Here is a 19,327-nt window from a genome sequence, read left to right on the forward strand (position 1 = left end):
AGGGGAGACAAGAGTCTCGCTCTGTTGCCCAGGCTGGAGTGCAGTGGTGTGATCTCAGCTCACTGCAACCTTTGCCTCCCGGGTTCAAACGATTCTTGTGCCTCAGTCTCCCGAGTAGCTGGGACTACAGGTGTGCGCCACCACACCCGGTTAATTTTTGTATTTTTAGTAGAGATGGGGTTTCACCATGTTGGCCAGGCTGGTCTTGAACTCCTAACCTCAGGTGATCCTCCTGCTTTTGCCTCCCAAAGTGCTGGGATTACAGGCATGAGCCACCACGTCTGGCCTGCTTTTGTCTTATAATAGCAGAGCTGAATTTGTTGCAAGGGAGATAGCCAAAAACATAAAGGCCCTTTATAGAAAAAGTTTGCCAACTTTTGACCAATGCCATTAAATACTAGTTTGCAGTGCTTGCCATTATTTCATGTATGTGGACTTAGTCCTTGGTCTTCCTTACCTCTCCAACAGACTGAACTGCACTAATATGGTAGCCACTAGCTACATGTTACTATGTAAATTTGAGTTAAATTTAAAAATACAGTTCCTCAGTTACACTAACCATATTCAATTGGCGTATTAAATTGTGCAGATATAAATCATTTCCATTATTGCAGAAAGTTCTGTACATTGCTGAACTAGAAGCCCCCTGGGGGCAGGGACTGTATCTGTCTTCTTCACTACTATAATTCCAGGGCTTTTCTTATACAAACTAGGCTCTCAAAAATTTGCTGAATGAACAAAAGATTAGAAGCTGCTGAAAGACAGGGAGGTCTCAGAGTCCTCATTTCTTAAAAGCTCCCAGGTGATGTCTGTCAATGCCGTGGGGCATGTGATCATACTCTGAGAAGCAAGGCCTTAGAGCACATGGTGGGTCCTTATCTATCATCTTAATCTGAAAGAAGGGAAATCTAGCCAACTAGTATGCAAGCAAGAAAACAGATAAGCAAGAGCTCCAGCAGTGATAAGAAGTCCTCATGTGTTAACAGTGAACATGGAACCAGCTGATCAAAAATGTCTGGTGGTTAGAATACTTAAAAGGAAATCCCAAACTTGGCCACACTTTCCAGTGAACATCACTTTTCTTTTTGAAAAGACTCTTAGTATGTGTACACAGATGTGTTTTGAGTAGCTACTAAACCAGCACTAGAATGCATCTTACCTTCTGAACCGCAATAATTTCTTTTCCCAAATTAATAGCATAACATATCTGCAAAAGACAAGAAAAGTAGTGATTGGCAAAGGTAGAGAAGGATAAAATTTTAGAACAAATGTGATTTTGAAGTACAGTGAGGTCACTGTGCTCACTGTTCCCACTTGGGAACACAGGACCTGGCTACAGAGCGTCACATAGGGCTGGGGGCATTTGCATCCAACTGTCCTGACCTCTGTTGCCAATTTATGCCATACAAAAAATATTCCAGGTAAGTGAAACTCAGGTTAATTCCAGTGTTTAAAGTTTTTAATAGGAATTTTTTTTCTCTCTTAAATGTATTTAGCCATGACATGTTCATATACACAGTGGCAAACATAATTTACTGAAAGAAGAACTGGTTAATTGTGATAAATTCTAACTCGCAGATATAGTCAAAAGTTTTTCATACTAAACCAACAGCTTGTGTGTACTTTTCTAATATCTTCCTTGGTTTGCTCTCTGAGACTAAATTATTCTCTACTGTAGCTTTTGCCTTAATTTTTTTTAAAGAACAAATTCGAGGGGAACTGCTTTCAACATTTCCTTATATCCTGACTAAATAATATGTCTTGCCATCAGAGTTCTTCCTCATTCACCCTATTCTGGTTGGTAGGTATTTTCCACAGAGAAATTTAAATCGAGTTTTCTTTCAGTGAGGCCTTCTTAGGAGGTATTAACTGAACTCCTGGATGGAGACATGCAGAATAATCAACTAAGTATCCAATGAGGTAATGCCAGGAAACTCTTTTAAAATGGACTTGTTTGGACTGAGATATTTATATTATGAGATCTTCACATGAAAAAGAGACCTTTTCGCCTTCTGAGTTGCTTTCAAAAATGTATGTACTCAGAGATTCTTCTCCAGTGGATTCAGGAATGCGGATGACAAAACCAACCAGTCTCTTGTTTTCTTGATGAGCAGCAAATTGTGTGACACTGGTAAGTTCAAACTGGGGGAAAAAAAAAGGAAACAGATCATACAACTACTAGAATTAAAAACTGACAAGGTTACTCTCTGGAAAAAGTCATGAGAAAAAGTGTCCTATTAGTGGCAGATCTTTATTAAGTGCCTAGGCTGTGTTTAAGGTAGATACAAAGGTGAATTAAGGAGTAATCACTAATGAACCTGTATGAGGTACTTACATTGGCCCTTGATACTTGAGTCTGTGGATCTATCAACCTGAAATTTTAAAAGATACATTATATCACAAATGTTGGATAAACTGAATATTCCTAGAAGAGTTTGTAGAAGTCCAGAATAAAATAAAACAAATTCCCCCAAATAGAGAGAGAGAAAGCCTGTTTGAGGATGAGGCAAGATAGCTCTGTGTGACCACATGTCCTGCTTTCTGCCTTTACGGAGCCTGTGTAGCTAAAGCTCAGGGTATCTATCATGGAAGATTATACAGCAAGTAGAACATTTAACTTCACAGGATTCTGCAACTTACCCAAAAAGACAGCATTATAATTCTCAACAGATCTGCTATATAATATGGATGGATTATATTCTGTACAGCCTCCCTCTCAGCAAACATCCATTGGCAACTTTAATGTCCCTGGAGTACTAGATCAACTTAGTCTAAATTTAACATTCTTGAAAAAGATGGGGTAGGGGTGAGAGAATAGTGAAGGGCTTTTGACTCTTCAGTTTGGGTAAAAGAGGAATAATGTTTAACAAGGTATTCCAGAATATATTTCCTTTTTTTTTTTGTATTTACTATTTATTTATTCTGAGACAGAGTCTTGCTGTCACACAGGCTGGAGTGCAGCAGTGCAATCTTGGCTCACTGCAACCTCTGTCCCCCGGGTTCAAGTGATTCTCCTGCTTCAGCCTCCCGAGTAGCTGGGATTACAGGTGTCAGCCACCATGCCCGGCTAATTTTTGTATTTTTAGTAGAAATGGGGTTTCACCATGTTGGCCAGGCTGGTGAACTCCTGACCTCAGGGGATCTGCCTGCCTCAGTCTCCCAAAGTGCTGGGATTACAGGCATGAACCACCACGCCGGGCCTTCAGAATATATTTCTTTAACAGTATTTTAAGCATCATCTAATAATCAGGTTGACATACCCTAGAAAATAAACTATATGAGAATTTATTCCTATCTTAGATAAGTAGGTATAAATTTCTACTGTATTGTACTCGTGTTGGAATAATTAACATGGTATTATAAATTATTACTATATGTTTTATAGGTCAAAGCAAAAATATAGTTTGTGGAAAAAATGGTTATGATTCCATTTATCTGTTAAATGCTCAGATCTATACAGATGGCAATTTTAGTGGTTAGTGGTTTCCTAGGGCTGGGTGGGTTGCCAGGGGATAATGGATATTCTTTCTGAGGTGATGAAAATGTTCTAAGATTGATTGTGGTGATGGTTGTACAACTCTGAATATACTAGAAACCATTGAATTGTACATTTAAATTGTATGATACGTGAATTATATCTCAGGAAAACTGTTACCTCCCCCCGACCAAAAGGCTACAGTTTGAAATACATGCAGTTATACTTATTAAACCGTAAGACTTATCAGAGAACTCGAGATTGAGTGTTCTACCCTGGCTCCTCACCTGATCTTATGCAAGTCACCGGGACTTCTTAAAACTGGTTCATCTGTAAAACTGTGGTAAGAATCCCCACTTCCAAGAGGTGGTTATACAGTTAATGAGAAATGTGTATGGGAATTTAAGTAGACAAAGCTTAAGAAATGTTACTTTTATGTCCCTATTAATGGGTATGAATTTAATTTTTTGAATATAGATCATAAACAATTTCCCTAAAGTTGGAATAACTTTCATAGGTATTTTGTAAAATTCCCTTATAAGTGAAAACTTAATACATGCATATTTTGTGGGTCACTTTTAGAAGTTTGCTGTTTAAATCAGGTAACCTAGATTTCTCTTTTTTTATTATTATACTTTAAGTTCTGAGATACATGTGCAGAACGTGCAGGTTTGTTTCATAGGTATATATGTGCCATGGTGGTTTGCTGCACCCATCAACCCATCATCTACATTAGGTATTTCTCCTAATGCTATCACTCCTCTTGACCCCACCCACCAACAGGCCCCAGTGTATGATGTTCCCCTCCCTGTGCCTATATGTTCTCATTGTTCAGCTCCTACTTGTGAGTGAGAACATGTTGTGGTTGATTTTCTGTTCCTGTGTTAATTTGCTGAGAATGATGGTTTTCAGCTTCATCCATGTCCCTGCAAAGGATATGAAGTCATTCTTTTTTATGGCTGCATAGTATTCCATGGTGTATATGTGCCACACTTTCTTTATCCAGTCTATCATTGATGGGCATTTGGGTTGGTTCCAAGTCTTTGCTATTGTGAATAGTGGTGCAATAAACATAATGTGCATGTGTCTTTATAGAATGATTTATAGTCCTTCAGGTATATACCCAGTAATGGGATTGCTGGGTCAAATGGTATTTCTAGTTCTAGATCCCTGAGGAATCGCCACACTGTCTTCAACAATGGTTGAACTAATTTACACACTCACCAACAGTGTAAAAGCGTTCCTATTTCTCCACATCCTCTCCAGCACCTGTTGTTTCCTGACTTTTTAGTGATTGCCATTCTAACTAGTGTGAGATGGTATCTCATTGTGGTTTTGATTTGCATTTCCCTAATAACCAGTGATGATAAGCTTTTTTTCACATTTGTTGTCCACATAAATGTATTCTTTGGAAAAGTGTCTGTTCATATCCTTCACCCACTTTTTGATGGAGTTTATTCTTGTAAATGTGTTTAAGTTCTTTGTAGATTATGGATATTAGCCCTCTGTCAGATGGATAGATAGCAAAAATTTTCTCCCATTCTGTAGGTTGCCTGTTCACTCTGATGATAGTTTCTTTTGCTGTGCAGAAGCTCTTTAGTTTAATTAGACCCCATTTATCAATTTTGGCTTTTGTTGCCATTGCTTTTGGTGTTTTAGTCATGAACTCTTTGCCCATACCTATGTCCTGAATGGTATTGCCTAGGTTTTCTTCTAGGGTTTTTATAGTTTTAGGTCTTACATTTAAATCTTTATTCCATCTTGACTTAATTTTTGTATAAGGTGTTAAAGAAGGGGTCCAGTTTCAGTTTTCTGCATATGGCTAGCCAATTTTCCCAACATCATTTATTAAATAGGGAGTCCTTTCCCCATTGCTTGTTTTTGTCAGGTTTTTCCAAGATCAGATGCTCGTAGATGTGTGGTGTTATTTCTGAGGGCTCTGTTCTGTTCCATTGGTCTATATCTCTGTTTTGGTACCAGTACCATGCTGTTTTGGTTACTGTAGCCTTGTAGTATAGTTTTAAGTCAGGCAGCATGATGCCTCCAGCTTTGTTCTTTTTGCTTAGGATTGTCTTGGCTATGTGGGCTCTTTTTTGGTTCCATATGAAATTTAAAGTAGTTTTCTTCTAATTGTTAAGAAAGTCAATGGTAGCTTGATGGGAATAGCACTGTTACTTTGGGCAGCATGGCCATTTTCACAATACTGATTCTTCCTATCCATGAGCATGGCATGTTTTTCCATTTGTGTCCTCTCTTATTTCGTTGAGCAGTGGTTTGTAGTTCTCCTTGAAAAGGTCCTTCACTTCTGTTGTAAGTTGTATTCCTAGGTATTTTATACTCTTAGTTAACAATTGTGAATGGGAGTTCATTCATGATTTGGGCTGTTTGTGTATCATTGGTGTCTAGGAATGCGTGTGATTTTTGCACAGTGATTTTGTATCCTGAGACTGCTGAAGTTTCTTATCAGCTTAAGGAGTTTTGGGGCTGAGATGATGGGGTTTTCTAAATATACAATCATGTCATCTGTAAACAGAGATAATTTACTTTTTCTCTTCCAATTTGAATATCCTTTATTGCTTTCTCTTGCCTGACTGCCCTGGCCAGAACTTCCAATATTATGTTGAATAGGAGTGCTGAGAGAGGGCATCCTTGTCTTATGCCAATTTTCAAAGGGAGTACTTCCAGTTTTTGCCCATTCAGCATGATATTGGCTGTGGGTTTGTCATAAACAGCTCTTATTATTTTGAGATATGTTCCATCAATACCTAGTTTATTCAGTGTATTTAGCATGAAGGGGTGCTGAATTTTATCAAAGGCCTTTTCAGCATCTATTGAGATAATCGTGGTTTTTGTCATTGGTTCTGTTTATGTGATGGATTACATTTATTGATTTGCGCATGTTGAACTGGCCTTGCATCCCAGGGATGAAGCTGACTTGATCATGGTGGATAAGCTTTTTAATGTGCTGCTGGATTCAGTTTGCTGGTATTTTATTGAGGATTTTCGCATTGATGTTCATCAGGGATACTGCCCTGAAATTTTCTTTTTTGGTTGTGTCTCTGCCAGGTTTTGGTATCAGGATGACGCTGGCTTCATAATATGAGTTAGGGAGGAGTCCCTCTTTTTCTATTGTTAGGAATACTTTTAGAAGGAATGGTACCAGCTCCTCTTTGTAACTGTGGTAGAATTTGGCTGTGAATCCGTCTGGCCCTGGGCTTTTTTTGGTTGGCAGGCTATTAATTAATGCCTCAATTTCAGAACTTGTTATCGGTCTATTCAGGGATTTGACTTCTTCCTGGTTTAATCTTGGGAGGGTGTATGTGTCCAGGAATTTATCCATTTCTTCTAGATTTTCTAGTTTATTTGTGTAGAGGTGTTTATAGTATTCTCTGTTGGTAGTTTGATTTCTCTGGGATCAGTGGTGATATCCCCTTTAGCATTTTTTATTGTGTCTATCTGATTCTCTCTTTTCTTCTTTATTAGTCTGGTTAGTGGTCTATCAATTTTGTTAATCTTTTTAAAAAACCAGCTCCTGGATTCATTGATTTTTGAAGAGCTTTTCGTGTCTCTATCTCCTTCAGTTCTGCTCTGATCTTAGTTATTTCTTGTCTTCTGCTAGCTTTTGAATTTGTTTGCTCTTGCTTCTCTAGTTTTTTTGAGGTGGAGTTTTGCTCTTGTTGCCCAGGCTGGAGTGCAATGGCATGATCTCAGCTTCCTGCAACCTTCACCTCCCTGGGTTCAAGCGATTCTCCTGCTCCAGTCTCTCCAACAGCTGGGATTACAGGCGCCTGTCACCACACCTAGCAAATTTTTTGTATTTTTAGTAGAGACAGGGTTTCATCATGTTGGCCAGGCTGGTCTCGAACTCCTGACTTCAGGTGATCCACCTGCCTCGGCCTCCCAAAGTGTTGGGATTACAAGCATGGGCCACGGTGCCCAACCTAGTTCTTTTAATTGTAATGTTAGGGTGTCGATTTTAGATCCTTCCCACTTTATCCTGTGGGCATTTAGTGCTATAAATTTCCCTCTAAACACTGCTTTAGCTGTGCCCCAGAGATTCTGGTACGTTGTGTCCTTGTTCTCATTGGTTTCAAAGAATTTATTTATTTTTGCCTGAATTTCATTATTTATTTACTCAGTAGTCATTCAGGAGCAGGTTGTTCAGTTTCCATGTAGTTGTGCAGTTTTGAATGACTTTCTTACTCCAGAGTTCTAATTTCATTGCACTGTGGTCTGAGAGAGAGTTTGTTGTGATTTCTGTTCTTTTGCATTTGCTGAGTAGTATTTTACTTCCAATTATGTAGTCAATTTTAGAATAAGTGCGATGTGGTGCTGAGAAGAATGTATATTCTGTTGATTTGGGATGGAGCGTTCTGTAGATGTGTATTATGTCCATTTGGTCCAGAGCTGAGTTTAAGTCCTGAATATTCTTGTTAATTTTGTCTTGTTTATCTAATATTGACAGTGGGATGTTAAAGTCTCCCAATATTATTGTGTGGGAGTCTACGTTTCTTTGTCGGTCTCTAAGAACTTGCTTTATGAATCTGGGTGCTCCTGTATTAGGTATATATGTATTTAGTATAGTTAGCTCTTCTTGTTGCACTGATCCCCTTACCATATGTAATGCCCTTGTCTTTTTTGATCTTTGTTGGTTTCAAGTCTGTTTTATCAGAGACTAGGATTTCAACCCCTGCTTTTTTTTCTTTTGTTTTTTTGCTTTCCATTTGCTTGGTAAATCTTCCTCCTTCCCTTTATTTTGAGCCTATGTGTGTCTTTGCGCATAAGATGGGTCTCCTGAATACAGCACACTGATGGGTCTTGCCTCTTTATCCAATGTGCCAGTCTGTGTCTTTTAATTGGGGCATTTAGCCTGTTTACATTTAAGGTTAATATTGTTATGTGTGAATGTGATCCGGTCATTATGATGGTAGCTGGTTATTTTGCCTATTAGTTGATGCAGTTTCTTCATAGTGCTGACGGTTTTTACATTTTGGTATGTTTTCGCAGTGGCTGGTACTGGCTTTTCCTTTCCATATTTAGTGCTTCCTTCAGGAGCTCTTGTAAGGCAGGTGTGGTGGTGACATCATCCTTCAACATTTGCTTGTCTGTAAAGGATTTTATTTCTCCTTCGCTTATGAAGCTTAGTTTGGCTGGATATGAAATTCTGGGTTAAAAATTCTTTAAGAATGTTAAATGTGTACCCCCACTCTTTTCTGGGTTGTAGGGTTTCTGCAGAGAAATCTGCTGTTAGTCTGATGGGTTTCCCTTTGTGGGTAACCTGACCTTTCTCTCTGGCTGCCCTTAACATTTTTTTCTTCATTTCAACCTTGGTGAATCTGACGATTATGTGTCTTGCAGTTGCTCTTCTCGAGGAGTATCTTTGTGGTGTCTTCTGTATTTCCTGAATTTGAATGTTGGCCTGTTTTGCTAGGTTGGGGAAGTTCTCCTGGAGAATATCCTGAAGAGTGTTTCCTAACTTGGTTCCATTCTCCCTGTCACTTTCAGGTACACCAATCAAAAGTAGGTTTGGTCTTTTCACATAGTCCCATATTTCTTAGAGGCTTTGTTCATTCATTTTCATTCTTTTTTCTCTAATCTTGTCTTCACACTTTTATTTCATTAAGTTAATCTTCAATCTCTGGTATCCTTTCTTCCACCTGATCAGTTTGGCTACTGATACTTGTGTATGCTTCACACAGTTCTCGTGCTGTGTTTTTAATCTCCATCCATAGGCTGTACCCACTGTCTAACCAATCCCAATGAGATGAGCTAGGTACCTCAGTTGGAAATGCAGAAATCACCTGCCTTCTGCGTTGGTCTCGCTGGGAGCTGCAGACTGGAGCTGTTCCTATTCAGGCATCTTGTCTGAGAATTGATTTTTCTTTTTCAATCTTCTGATTTTCTGTGATTCCACTGCAGGGGTATGTTTACCGTGGTGACGTATGCATAGCGTCAGATTTATCATTAATGATGTTTAGTGTCTTTATAACTTTGTGCAGCCATTACCACTATCTAGTCCTAGGACATTTTTATCATCCCAGAGGAAACTTCATCTCCATTAAGAAGTTACTTATTCCTCCTCCCACCCTCTGGCAATCTCTAGTCTGTCTTCTGTCTCTGTGGATTTGCCTATTCTGGATATTTCATATAAACAGAACCCTACAGTATGTTGCCTTTTGTATCTGGCTTCCTTCACTTAGCACAATGTTTTCATCATTCATCCATGTTGTAGCACATATCGGTCCTTTGTTCCTTTTTAAGGCCAAATAATATTCCATCATATGTATATACAGGTGGAGTATCCTGTATCTGAAATTGTTTTGGATTTCAGCCTTTTTTTCAGATTTTAGAATACTTGCATTATATTTACCAGGATGAGCATCTCAAAATCCAAAATGCTCCAATGAGCATCTCCTTTGAGCATCAAGTTGGCACTCAAAAAGTTTCAGATTTTGGAACATTTGAGATTTCCCCATTTGGAATGCTCAACTCTACCACATTTTGTTGATCCATTCATTTGCTGTTGGGCATTTGTATTATTTCCACCATTTGGATATCATGAAAAGGACTGCTATGAGCATTTGCGTATAAGTTTTTGTTTGAACACCTGTATTTAATTCTTTTGGGTAACTACCCAGGAGCCCACCAAACTATTTTTTCACAGCAGCTGAACCATTTTATATTCCCACCAGCAATGGGTTCCAGTTTCTTCACATCCTTGTAAACGCTTATTTTCCATTAAATATATATGAGATATATAAACATATATGAGATATATAAATATATGCACATCTATGAGACAGAGTGTGCATGTGCCATCTTGATATGGAGTGACATATCTCATTGTGGATTTGCTTTGCATTTCCTTAATAACACATAGCATCTTTTCATGTGCTCATTGGCCATTTGTATATGATCTTTGGAGAAATGTCTCTTTCAAGTCCTTGGTCCATTTTTTAATTGGGTTGTCTTTCTGTTGAGTTTTATAAGAGTTCTTTGTATATTTTGTGTACTACATCCATATTAGATAGAATTTGTGAATACTTTTTTCCCATTCTGTAGGTTGTCTTTTCATTTTGATGTGCTGTGGTTTTTCACAGTACTTTTACATATATTTTCCTTTGATCTTTTTGGTGGAAATTATTCCAGGACCATTAGGATTATAAGAACCATGAGCCCATTTCTGTAAAAGGTCCAGGACATACTTAAAGAAAAGCTTTAAATAAATATAAGGTTTTATTAATAAGAACTTAATTCTCAGATGACGTTCATAATAAATGAAAAGAATGGGCTTAATGAATGGAAGAAGCTATATCCTGATTTTTGCTATAGTCCTAGTTACCTTTTTTGAAGCTAACGTTCATTGAGCACTTTTAATGGGCCACTGAGTTGTAAATGTTTTACATATATTAGCACATTTATTCCTCATGACATTTATTTCTCATGACAACAGTGGAGGGTGTGAATAGTTATTTTCATTTTACAGCTGAAAAAACTCAGGTACAGAGCCTCCAAAACTTGCTTAAGGTCACATAACTAAGAAACGCTGAAGCCAGGAGTAAACTGAGACATTCTGGCTCTAAAGCAGTGCTGTCCCTTAGAAATGTAATGGAAGCCTTATACGTCATTGAAGCTTTCCCAGCAGCCACATTAAGTGAAAAGTAACACATGAAATTAATTTTTCTTAATCTAGTATATATAAAATATTACCAGACACGTGATTAACCTAAAAAATTAGTGAGATGTTTTACATTCTAAATCTTAGAAATTTGGTATGTATTTAACACTGAAAACACATCTCAGTTCAGGCTAGTTATGATGCAGATGCTACCTGTGGCTACCGTATCATATGCCCAGGTTCATAACCAGGACTTTGGTCATATCTGAAACCCAGATCATATTACCTGAAACCCTAAATCATGTAGTTAATATGGCCTGCTCTCTCTGTGATGGCCAAGTTATTCAGGCAGATTTGGCAGATTTTTTAGTTTTTTTCCCCATTATTTTTATAAATAGTACTCTCAGAAAAAAAACCTTCCATTTTCAAGCTCTGACATATAGAGAATAAGTCTAGTGTGATAGCATCTTGGTGAACAACAGTATTCACTCACCACTGAATTTTTGAAGATACCAGTTCTTGTCTCTAAGGGAGCACTTTCTAGGCTATCTGTCTTATGTAAAAAATAGTGGGGGCAAAAGCAAGAGCAGTCTCTTCATTCCAACACTAACATTTCAGATGGGTGAATTAGCCTTAAAAGGTTTAGCTGAAGCCATAAGAAAGTCTGAAAGTAAAACTGAATGTACCTCAAAGATTGACTGGTGACCATCAGATGGGATTCTGTCATGCGGAAGATGTTATGAATAGCCCGAGCAGCCAATACTTGTCTCATCGCTTCATAAATCACTTCGGTAGTGCTGTCTGTTTTAACTGCCATTGATCCCAAAAACCGAACTATAAACATCTGCTGCAAAAGAGAATCTGCAAGACAGCATTTTCCACTCAGGATCTCATTTACTTCCTGCTGCTGTTGATCGGCACACCAGTGTCAGATGTGCTGGTTTTGCCTGCTTTCTGTGGAGGAGCTTCTACCAAAATTTCTCAATATCGCTTTTATAAGCCCAATATTGCCAAAGCTCTGCCTCTTCCATTGTCTACATTTTGTCAGTTTGTTTGGAACTACTTCATTAGACTAAAAAGGCTTTTCTTCATCTATAAAATGAGATGATGGTGGTACCAGATGAACATCCTTCTAATGCTGAAACTCTAGGTGACTACAGTGTACCTTTTCTCTAAAAGAGTGCGTTGACTAGACAATAGAAGATTCATTACTTTGGCCCACTGATAAAGTCCTCTTAGAAAGGAAAAGTCATTTGCAGGATATAAGATCTCATGTTGGGTCTCATGCAATTCATACTTCATGCGTATTACTGAAAGGCAGTGACGATGTTTCATAGCCTAATGGAAGTAGCACTGGCTGCTGACAGTGGCGCATAACTTGACAAAACTGACTCCCAGCAACCATAACTAGAAGATCAAAGAAGGTTTTTCTTTTCTTTTTTGAGACGGTCTCACTCTGTAGCCCAGGCTGGAGTGCAATGGTGTGATTTCAGCTCACTGCAACCTCCGCCTCCTGGGTTCAAGTGATTCGGACATCTCAGCCTCCTGAGTAGACAGGATTACAGGCGCCCATCACCACACCTGGCAAATTTTTGTATTTTTTTTTTTTTTTTTTGTAGAGACGGGGTCTCACTGTGTTGCCCATGCTGGTCTTGAACTCCTAAGCTCAGGTGATCCACCCGCCTCGGCCTCCAAAAGTGCTGGGATTACAGGCGTGAGCCAGCGCGCCAGCCATCAGCTATGTTCTTAAGTACATTGTAAGAATGTAAAAAAACCAAACATTTGAATTTGAAAGACCTAAATATCATTCATTTGTGTCATCTTCAAATTCAAGAACAGGTTATTTGTGCTTTTGGTTTTCTAAAATGAAATAGCATATTTCCAATTCACCAAGCCTGCATTTGAATGTGATAACAGATTCAGATTTCACATTTCTATGCTATGCTACAAAAAGGCTATGGCTAACAGTGAAATAGCTGTAAATGGTCTTTCAGCTACCCTTCAGTTTTTATCGAAGACTTGCCTCCATTGCAGATATCTTACTAAACTTTCAGAAAGAACAAATCTTCAATTCATATTCCTAATCGTAGCTCTCTAAAACATGATTTCACATCTTATTTCGATGGCCCTTGTCATTTTGTGCAGGGGAAAGAATAAGGACACCAAACTAGTCACTTACCTTCTGCTTCTGGAAATGACTCATCCTCAGTTTCACCAAAAGGGTTGGTACGCCTAGGGGAATAGCCAGAGTTGAACAAACACGACAGCAGCAGCTAGAAGGGCACTTATCACTTGAACTGGAAGTCAGAATGGCAACAGTCTTTGGTGGTGGAGGGGGACACGAGAGACCTCAAATTTACTTTCAGTTCTCCCAGATATAACCTCTCTCAGTCCATACCTGCTCCCTCTGTTCTGATCAAGGAATTCTGTAGCAGGAAGCACAATATCGAATTGAATCGGCGTTCCAGGCGCTATCAGCTCCTCTGCTTCAGGTAGACTGGCTGTTGCTTTGGGAACAATCTTGTCATTTTCATTTTCCATCTCTGAATTTTTCAGGTTCTGGCTGAAGGGCACAAAATCAGTTCCCTTAACCTTATGCTTTTATAATCAAGTGAATACTTGTTGAAGGCTGAGGTAACTTTTATGAATGAAAATACAAGGGGAAAAGATTTAACTCAATCCCTTAATCCATTCTACAAATAAACCTTCTTCAAACTTCATTCATATCCTTGGCTAAAAACCCTCAGACTGCCCCATTTCCTGCAGTTCTCTCTGCTGCACAGCATCCTGCACTGTGCTACTAATTTTCTGTTTGTATCCTTCTCTGTGAGGCAGGTTTTGGAGGGCCTATGCTATAACTAAGTAATATGTATTCTTGCCACATAGTAGGCACTCAAAAATGTTAGCTGAATGGACTAAAGGTCCTGGCTTGGCATTTAATCACAATCTGGCTCTAATTTCCCAAAAGCCTCCATTTCCACTCCTTTAATGCACCCTCTATGAGAGCTGTACCACACATACCATATGCTTTTCCTTATTTCCATCTTCATCTCAATTCTGCTGCTCACCCAACTCTCCCAACCCAGCTCAAATTCTTCCTCATCCACTAGGCCAGCCTGCACCCCGCCTCCCTCCTCTGATTCTTCTAAGTCACAGGCACAGTCTTGCAGCCCTGTGTGCCTCCTGAGCTTCACACTGTGCGCACACTCATTGCTGACATCGTGGCCCATCAAATACTGTGCTCTCTGCAGAGAGATTAATCAGGCACCAACATGTTCTCCTCTAGTCTCAGAATACTGTAATTTAACTTTTCAACATTTAAAAAATCTTTTCTCCCCAGCCAGACTATAAACTCCTTTAAAGGGCAAAGAATATCAACGTATTTTGATTTCTTTCATTGCATGGACCATAGAAAGCTCTCAGTGATCTTTCTGTTCACTGGATATGTCAATATTTTCCTACTTCTCAAACATGTTAATAACTGAATGTAGTGTATCAAACTACTTTACAACAGGTATTTGACAAATGATCATACTTACTGGAATGTGGATTGAAACACTGTACATAGGCTTGTAGACGGTCACTGCAAGGCAAGCCCTTGGAGACCACTTGGTCTCACCTCCATTGTTAACAGAAAAGGAAACTGAGGCCTCTGGAGAAATTAAGCAGTTTTGAAGGCACTCAGTTACCTGGTAGGCAAGCCAGATTAAAAACAGGGTCTCCTTACTGCCAGGGGGAGTGCATCCCCAGGATGTCATTCTGCCTCAATAACCCTAAATGGGAGAGTCACATCTGCTGTTTGATCCTGTCTTTAAGAGAGGGCTGTAATATAATAAGTAGTAAGCACTGGAGAAAGCTATGAGTAGAAGCTTCAAGGGGAGAAAGTGAGTCCAAGATTTTGGCTCCCCAGAGAGTCAAAGTGGGGAGATAACAATCAAGATAGGGTGGGGCCAGGTTGTAGAGGGCCCTTATACCATCAGGTGGGGTCTAAACTTGACACAACAGTATAGGGAGCCACCAAAGACTCTGAACATAGGAGTGACATGATGTTAATTTTCACCTGTGATCTCCATGTCACCAGCTCTAATGGACACTTTGCAGTCATCATAATTGACTTAAGGCATCTAACACAGCTGACCTCTCCTTGAACTCTTCTCTCTTGGTTTCTGCTGGTGCCACATTAATTTATAGAGTTTCCTCCTACCTTTCTTGATGTTCCTTTTCAATGTCTTTTGCAGGCTCCTTTTCTACCCTAACTGCTGGAGTTCTTTAGGATTCGGTTGCAGGCTCTGCTTTCCCCTCCCTCTCCTCTCTCCCATAGAGGACCTCATCCACTGCTGTTCAGTGCTGGGAGTCCCCGATTCATACACCCAGCCCAGACGTTTTCTTTGCACTCCACACCTGTATCATCTGTTGACTGCTTGACAACTCATATGGGATGTTGACTGCTTGACAACTCATATGGGATGTTTCATAGGCCTCTCATGCTTAACATGTCCAAAACTGAACTCTTCGTCTCTTTAAGAAACACCATCTGCCCAGGTGTTCAGCTCCAACTGGAGCCATCCTTTGATCTGTCCTTTTCTGTTTACACTTATCCGTCAAGTCAAGTCCCATAGGTTTTACCTCCAGAATAAGTCCACACCCATCTACTTTTCATCTCTGCCATGATCCTGGTCTAAACCACCATCATCTAATCCTGGGCTGCTGGGATGCCTCCTCACTGGCTACTGACGTGCTCTGTTCTGTGTTCTCCAGAGCAGCCAGAGCTAACTTTGGAAAATGGAGAGTGGGTATCTCCATCTCCATCACAAACACACAGCTCTCAGAGCCCTTCCACAGCTCCCTGCATGCTTCCTTCATCATCAGTCCCTGCCACCCTCCCCACCACCCCATCATGCCCCATGATCTCCCTCTGCCTGCACTGTCCCGTTACACTGCCTCCTTTCAGTTCCTCAGATATACTAAGCTCTTCTCTATCCTGTTACCTCCACAATTGCTACCAAGAATACACTACCTCTGGCTCTTTGCAAGAGTAGCCACATCTTGTCTTTTACTTTGCAGCTTGAATATTATCTTCACAGCCAGGCCCTGCACAGGTCTCCTCTTCACCCTCCATGACAGCACCTCATCTCCTTAACGTCGCAGTGCTTCCCTCGTTTTAACTCAGTCTGTGCTTACGTTTTGCCTGTTCTCCCCAGTAATCTCTATGTTTCCTTACCTAGGCCAGCCCTGGGCAAATAGTAGATATTCAAATATTTGTTGAGTAGCTGGATAAATGAATGAACAGTAGATACATAGTAACTGCAGAATGAGGGAAGTCCACATATGATACTTGCTTAGAAGTAAATGGCAGTTTGTTCCCAAGAACACAATTTCTCTGCTTCTTTCCCCCCACTGTCATCAAAACATTGCTTTATTCTTAGTGGGATGACCCTGACAGAGATAGTAGCCCTCTCCCCACAGCTCTGGGGCCATCTGGCAGCCACATCTGTCCCCCATCCAATCACTGGGCTAATTCAGCCGGCTGGCTAGAGTCATTTTTCCCCCCCAGGGAGTGTTCTGTGTCCCTTCTGTGGGATCCTTTTGGTCTAAGAATGTGATTTGCTTATTTTAGAATAGGGGAGGAAAAAATCAGTTACTGAATAATTAAATATGGGCTGCAAATTGTCTTTTTAGGAAACCTATCACACCTTCTAATTCCGAACCCTCCTAAACTATGCATCAGCACCCTTGAGAGATGGCATATCAGAGCTAGAAGGGTCCTAGGAGGTCAGCTAGTTCCTTGTATGTTACAAGGCTGAGAAGACAAAGGCCCAGAGCGTTTACTGACTTACTCAGGGACACCTAGCTGTGTATAACACAAGGCAGGGCTATCCTTAGAACCCATGTCTCTCAACTGCAGGTCTGGTATTCCCTCCACTGTGCGTATCAAACATTTTTGTAACTTTACAAAGCGAAGACATACATTTACCCAGGAGAAGGCTACAGGATTAACCGTCACTGACTGGATGGACTTTAGTTCCACTTCCTTTCATGTAGTGTCTACCTTAGAGTTCCATTTCATAAAGCATGCTACTTGTATAAACTGTTAAATCCTTAAGTTACGGTGCTGAAATATTTCTCGGACTTGTTGCCTCTTCCTCCTCTTTTTTTAAAACACTTGTTTAAGTTCTCATGTTCTGCTTCACAGCTACTACTACATCAACATCCTACTGGGTCTTGCACTCTCCCCTTCTTCCCACAACCTGTATCCAATTTATCCTACTCAGGTGCAGAACAGTCTTCCTAACCCTGGTTCTGACCATTGCCCATTTTCCCAAAACCTTCCGTTTTGTTCCACTGCCTGTAACTCCTAAGCAGGGCACCCAGGTCTTTCCAGTTAGACTCAAACCTATTTTCTGGCCTTACCTTCTCCCATTCCTTCTCAGGCACCCAGTGCCCAGCGTGTGAACACTGGCTCCACACTGCACAGATCCTGGGAAGTTACTTAACCCTGAGTTTTTAATGACTTCCTTCTGGGGTCATTAGATATTTGTAAAAAATGTAATGGGGTTCTTTCTACCATGCCACTAAAAGACGAACACCAAATATAGTCATAATTGTAATTTACCCTTTAATGCCAGGCTTTCGTTAGTATGAAAATACAGCCCTCTACCATTTAACCAGATGGAAACTCCCATTAAGACAAAGGGTAGGATTCCTGGAATAAATCCTAAAGCAGAATTCAAAATGAGGAAAGCTGTATGCATGAAAATGTTTGCTCTAAATGATAACAGTAAACGCCGGGGAGATAACCTAAATAATCAATGGTTAATAAATGGTGGAATGGGCCAGGCACAGTGGCTCATGCCTATAATCCCAGCACTTTGGGAGGCCGAGGCGGGTGGATCACTTGAGGTGAGGAGTTCAAGACCAGCATGGCTAACACAGTGAAACCTCATCTCTACTAAAAAGACAAAAATTAGCCAGGTGTGGTCGCGGGCACCTGTAATCCCAGCTACTCGGAAGGATGAGGCAGGAGAATCACCTGAACCCGGGAAGTGGAGGTTGCAGTGAGCCGGGATTACGCCATTGCACTCCAGCCTAGGTGACAGACTGAGACTCCATCTCAAAAAAATTTAAAAATAAATAAATAAGTAAATAAATAAATGATGGAATAGGGTGTAGTTACTAAAAGGAACAATTCTGAAAAATGTAGAAATAGTTAAAGTATGTGCGAATACAAAATAAATGTATGTATAAAACGATCACCGTATGTGCAGACTTATGGGCATTAATATGGATATATAAAAGGTGATTTTTTTTTCCTTATTTAAAAAAAAAAATTTTGCTTTCGTTCAGTTACTTTGTTGACGCTGACAGAAAATGTGGGGAGAACTCCTGACTAGCAGGCCCCTCCACGCATGTCCTGTTTGCTTGGACTGCAGCAGCACAGCCCAGTGGAAGGGACAGGGCTGCTGACATCAGACAGGCTTGACTCCTAGCTCTACCACTCACAACATGGTGTGAACATGGGCAGATGTTTAACTTTCCCAGCCAGCGTTACTGCTTCTGTTAAACAGGCTGAAAAACATGCCTTGGTTTGTGTGGATTAAGCAACAACTCATTTCATATTCCTAATCCATAATTTGGCTCCACAAAAGCAAGTTTTCCTTTGTCCTTTAGTTACCTGGGGCATGAGCTTTCTTGTTTTTTTCCAAAACTTGTAATGGGAGTCACTGCTTGCAGAGCGGTCTGATTCAACTTGATCGCGACTGCCTAAAAATCCACAGGAAGACACACTCAGTCCCAGGAGGTGGATGCTTACCTTCCAGGTTGAGAAAAGGGCTGAGATGCAGGCGACTGTTAATTACCTCAGGGTTGTCGGTCAGGTAGATCTGTCTGGAGATGTTGTTTATTGCACATATCCACTGTAGAGGATATTAAAAAAGAATACTGAATCCCAAAGTCACCCACCACACTAGGAAAGAAAGATGACAAACAAAATCTTTACCTCTTCATTTTCCTTTCTGCTCTCAGCCTGGAGGATTATTCCCCTGAAACAAAAGCATCTGAGTAATTAAGTACTTCCCCGATCTCAGTGACTGGGGATTATTCTACATAAACTGAACTTAGCTGGGGTGTGGGAGGAAACGGGCCACGAAGGCAGCATGATGAGAGGGAAAGAAAATGGGGTTCCAGGGCCAGGTATAGTGGCTCACGCCTGCAGTCCTAGCACTTTGGGAGGGCGA

At 40.3% G+C, this 19,327-nt stretch overlaps 1 protein-coding gene across 3 annotated transcripts in view; it reads right to left on the minus strand.

Moving 5' to 3' along the window:
• The window catches only part of APPL2 (adaptor protein, phosphotyrosine interacting with PH domain and leucine zipper 2), a 62,186-nt gene that overhangs the window by 1,600 nt on the left and 41,259 nt on the right, over positions 1–19,327 (minus strand). For all 3 annotated transcript variants that reach the window (XM_025402947.1, XM_025402946.1, XM_025402948.1), the window contains exons 12-20: positions 19,090–19,132; positions 18,950–19,006; positions 18,766–18,854; positions 13,492–13,656; positions 13,273–13,325; positions 11,780–11,954; positions 2,336–2,372; positions 2,002–2,142; positions 1,160–1,207 (exon numbers count right to left, since the gene is read on the minus strand). In XM_025402947.1, coding sequence (XP_025258732.1) covers positions 1,160–1,207; positions 2,002–2,142; positions 2,336–2,372; positions 11,780–11,954; positions 13,273–13,325; positions 13,492–13,656; positions 18,766–18,854; positions 18,950–19,006; positions 19,090–19,132 — 808 coding nt within the window. The remainder of the gene's footprint in view (positions 1–1,159; positions 1,208–2,001; positions 2,143–2,335; positions 2,373–11,779; positions 11,955–13,272; positions 13,326–13,491; positions 13,657–18,765; positions 18,855–18,949; positions 19,007–19,089; positions 19,133–19,327) is intronic.

Source organism: Theropithecus gelada, chromosome 11, assembly GCF_003255815.1.
Source record: "Theropithecus gelada isolate Dixy chromosome 11, Tgel_1.0, whole genome shotgun sequence".
Taxonomy (NCBI): domain Eukaryota; kingdom Metazoa; phylum Chordata; class Mammalia; order Primates; family Cercopithecidae; genus Theropithecus; species Theropithecus gelada.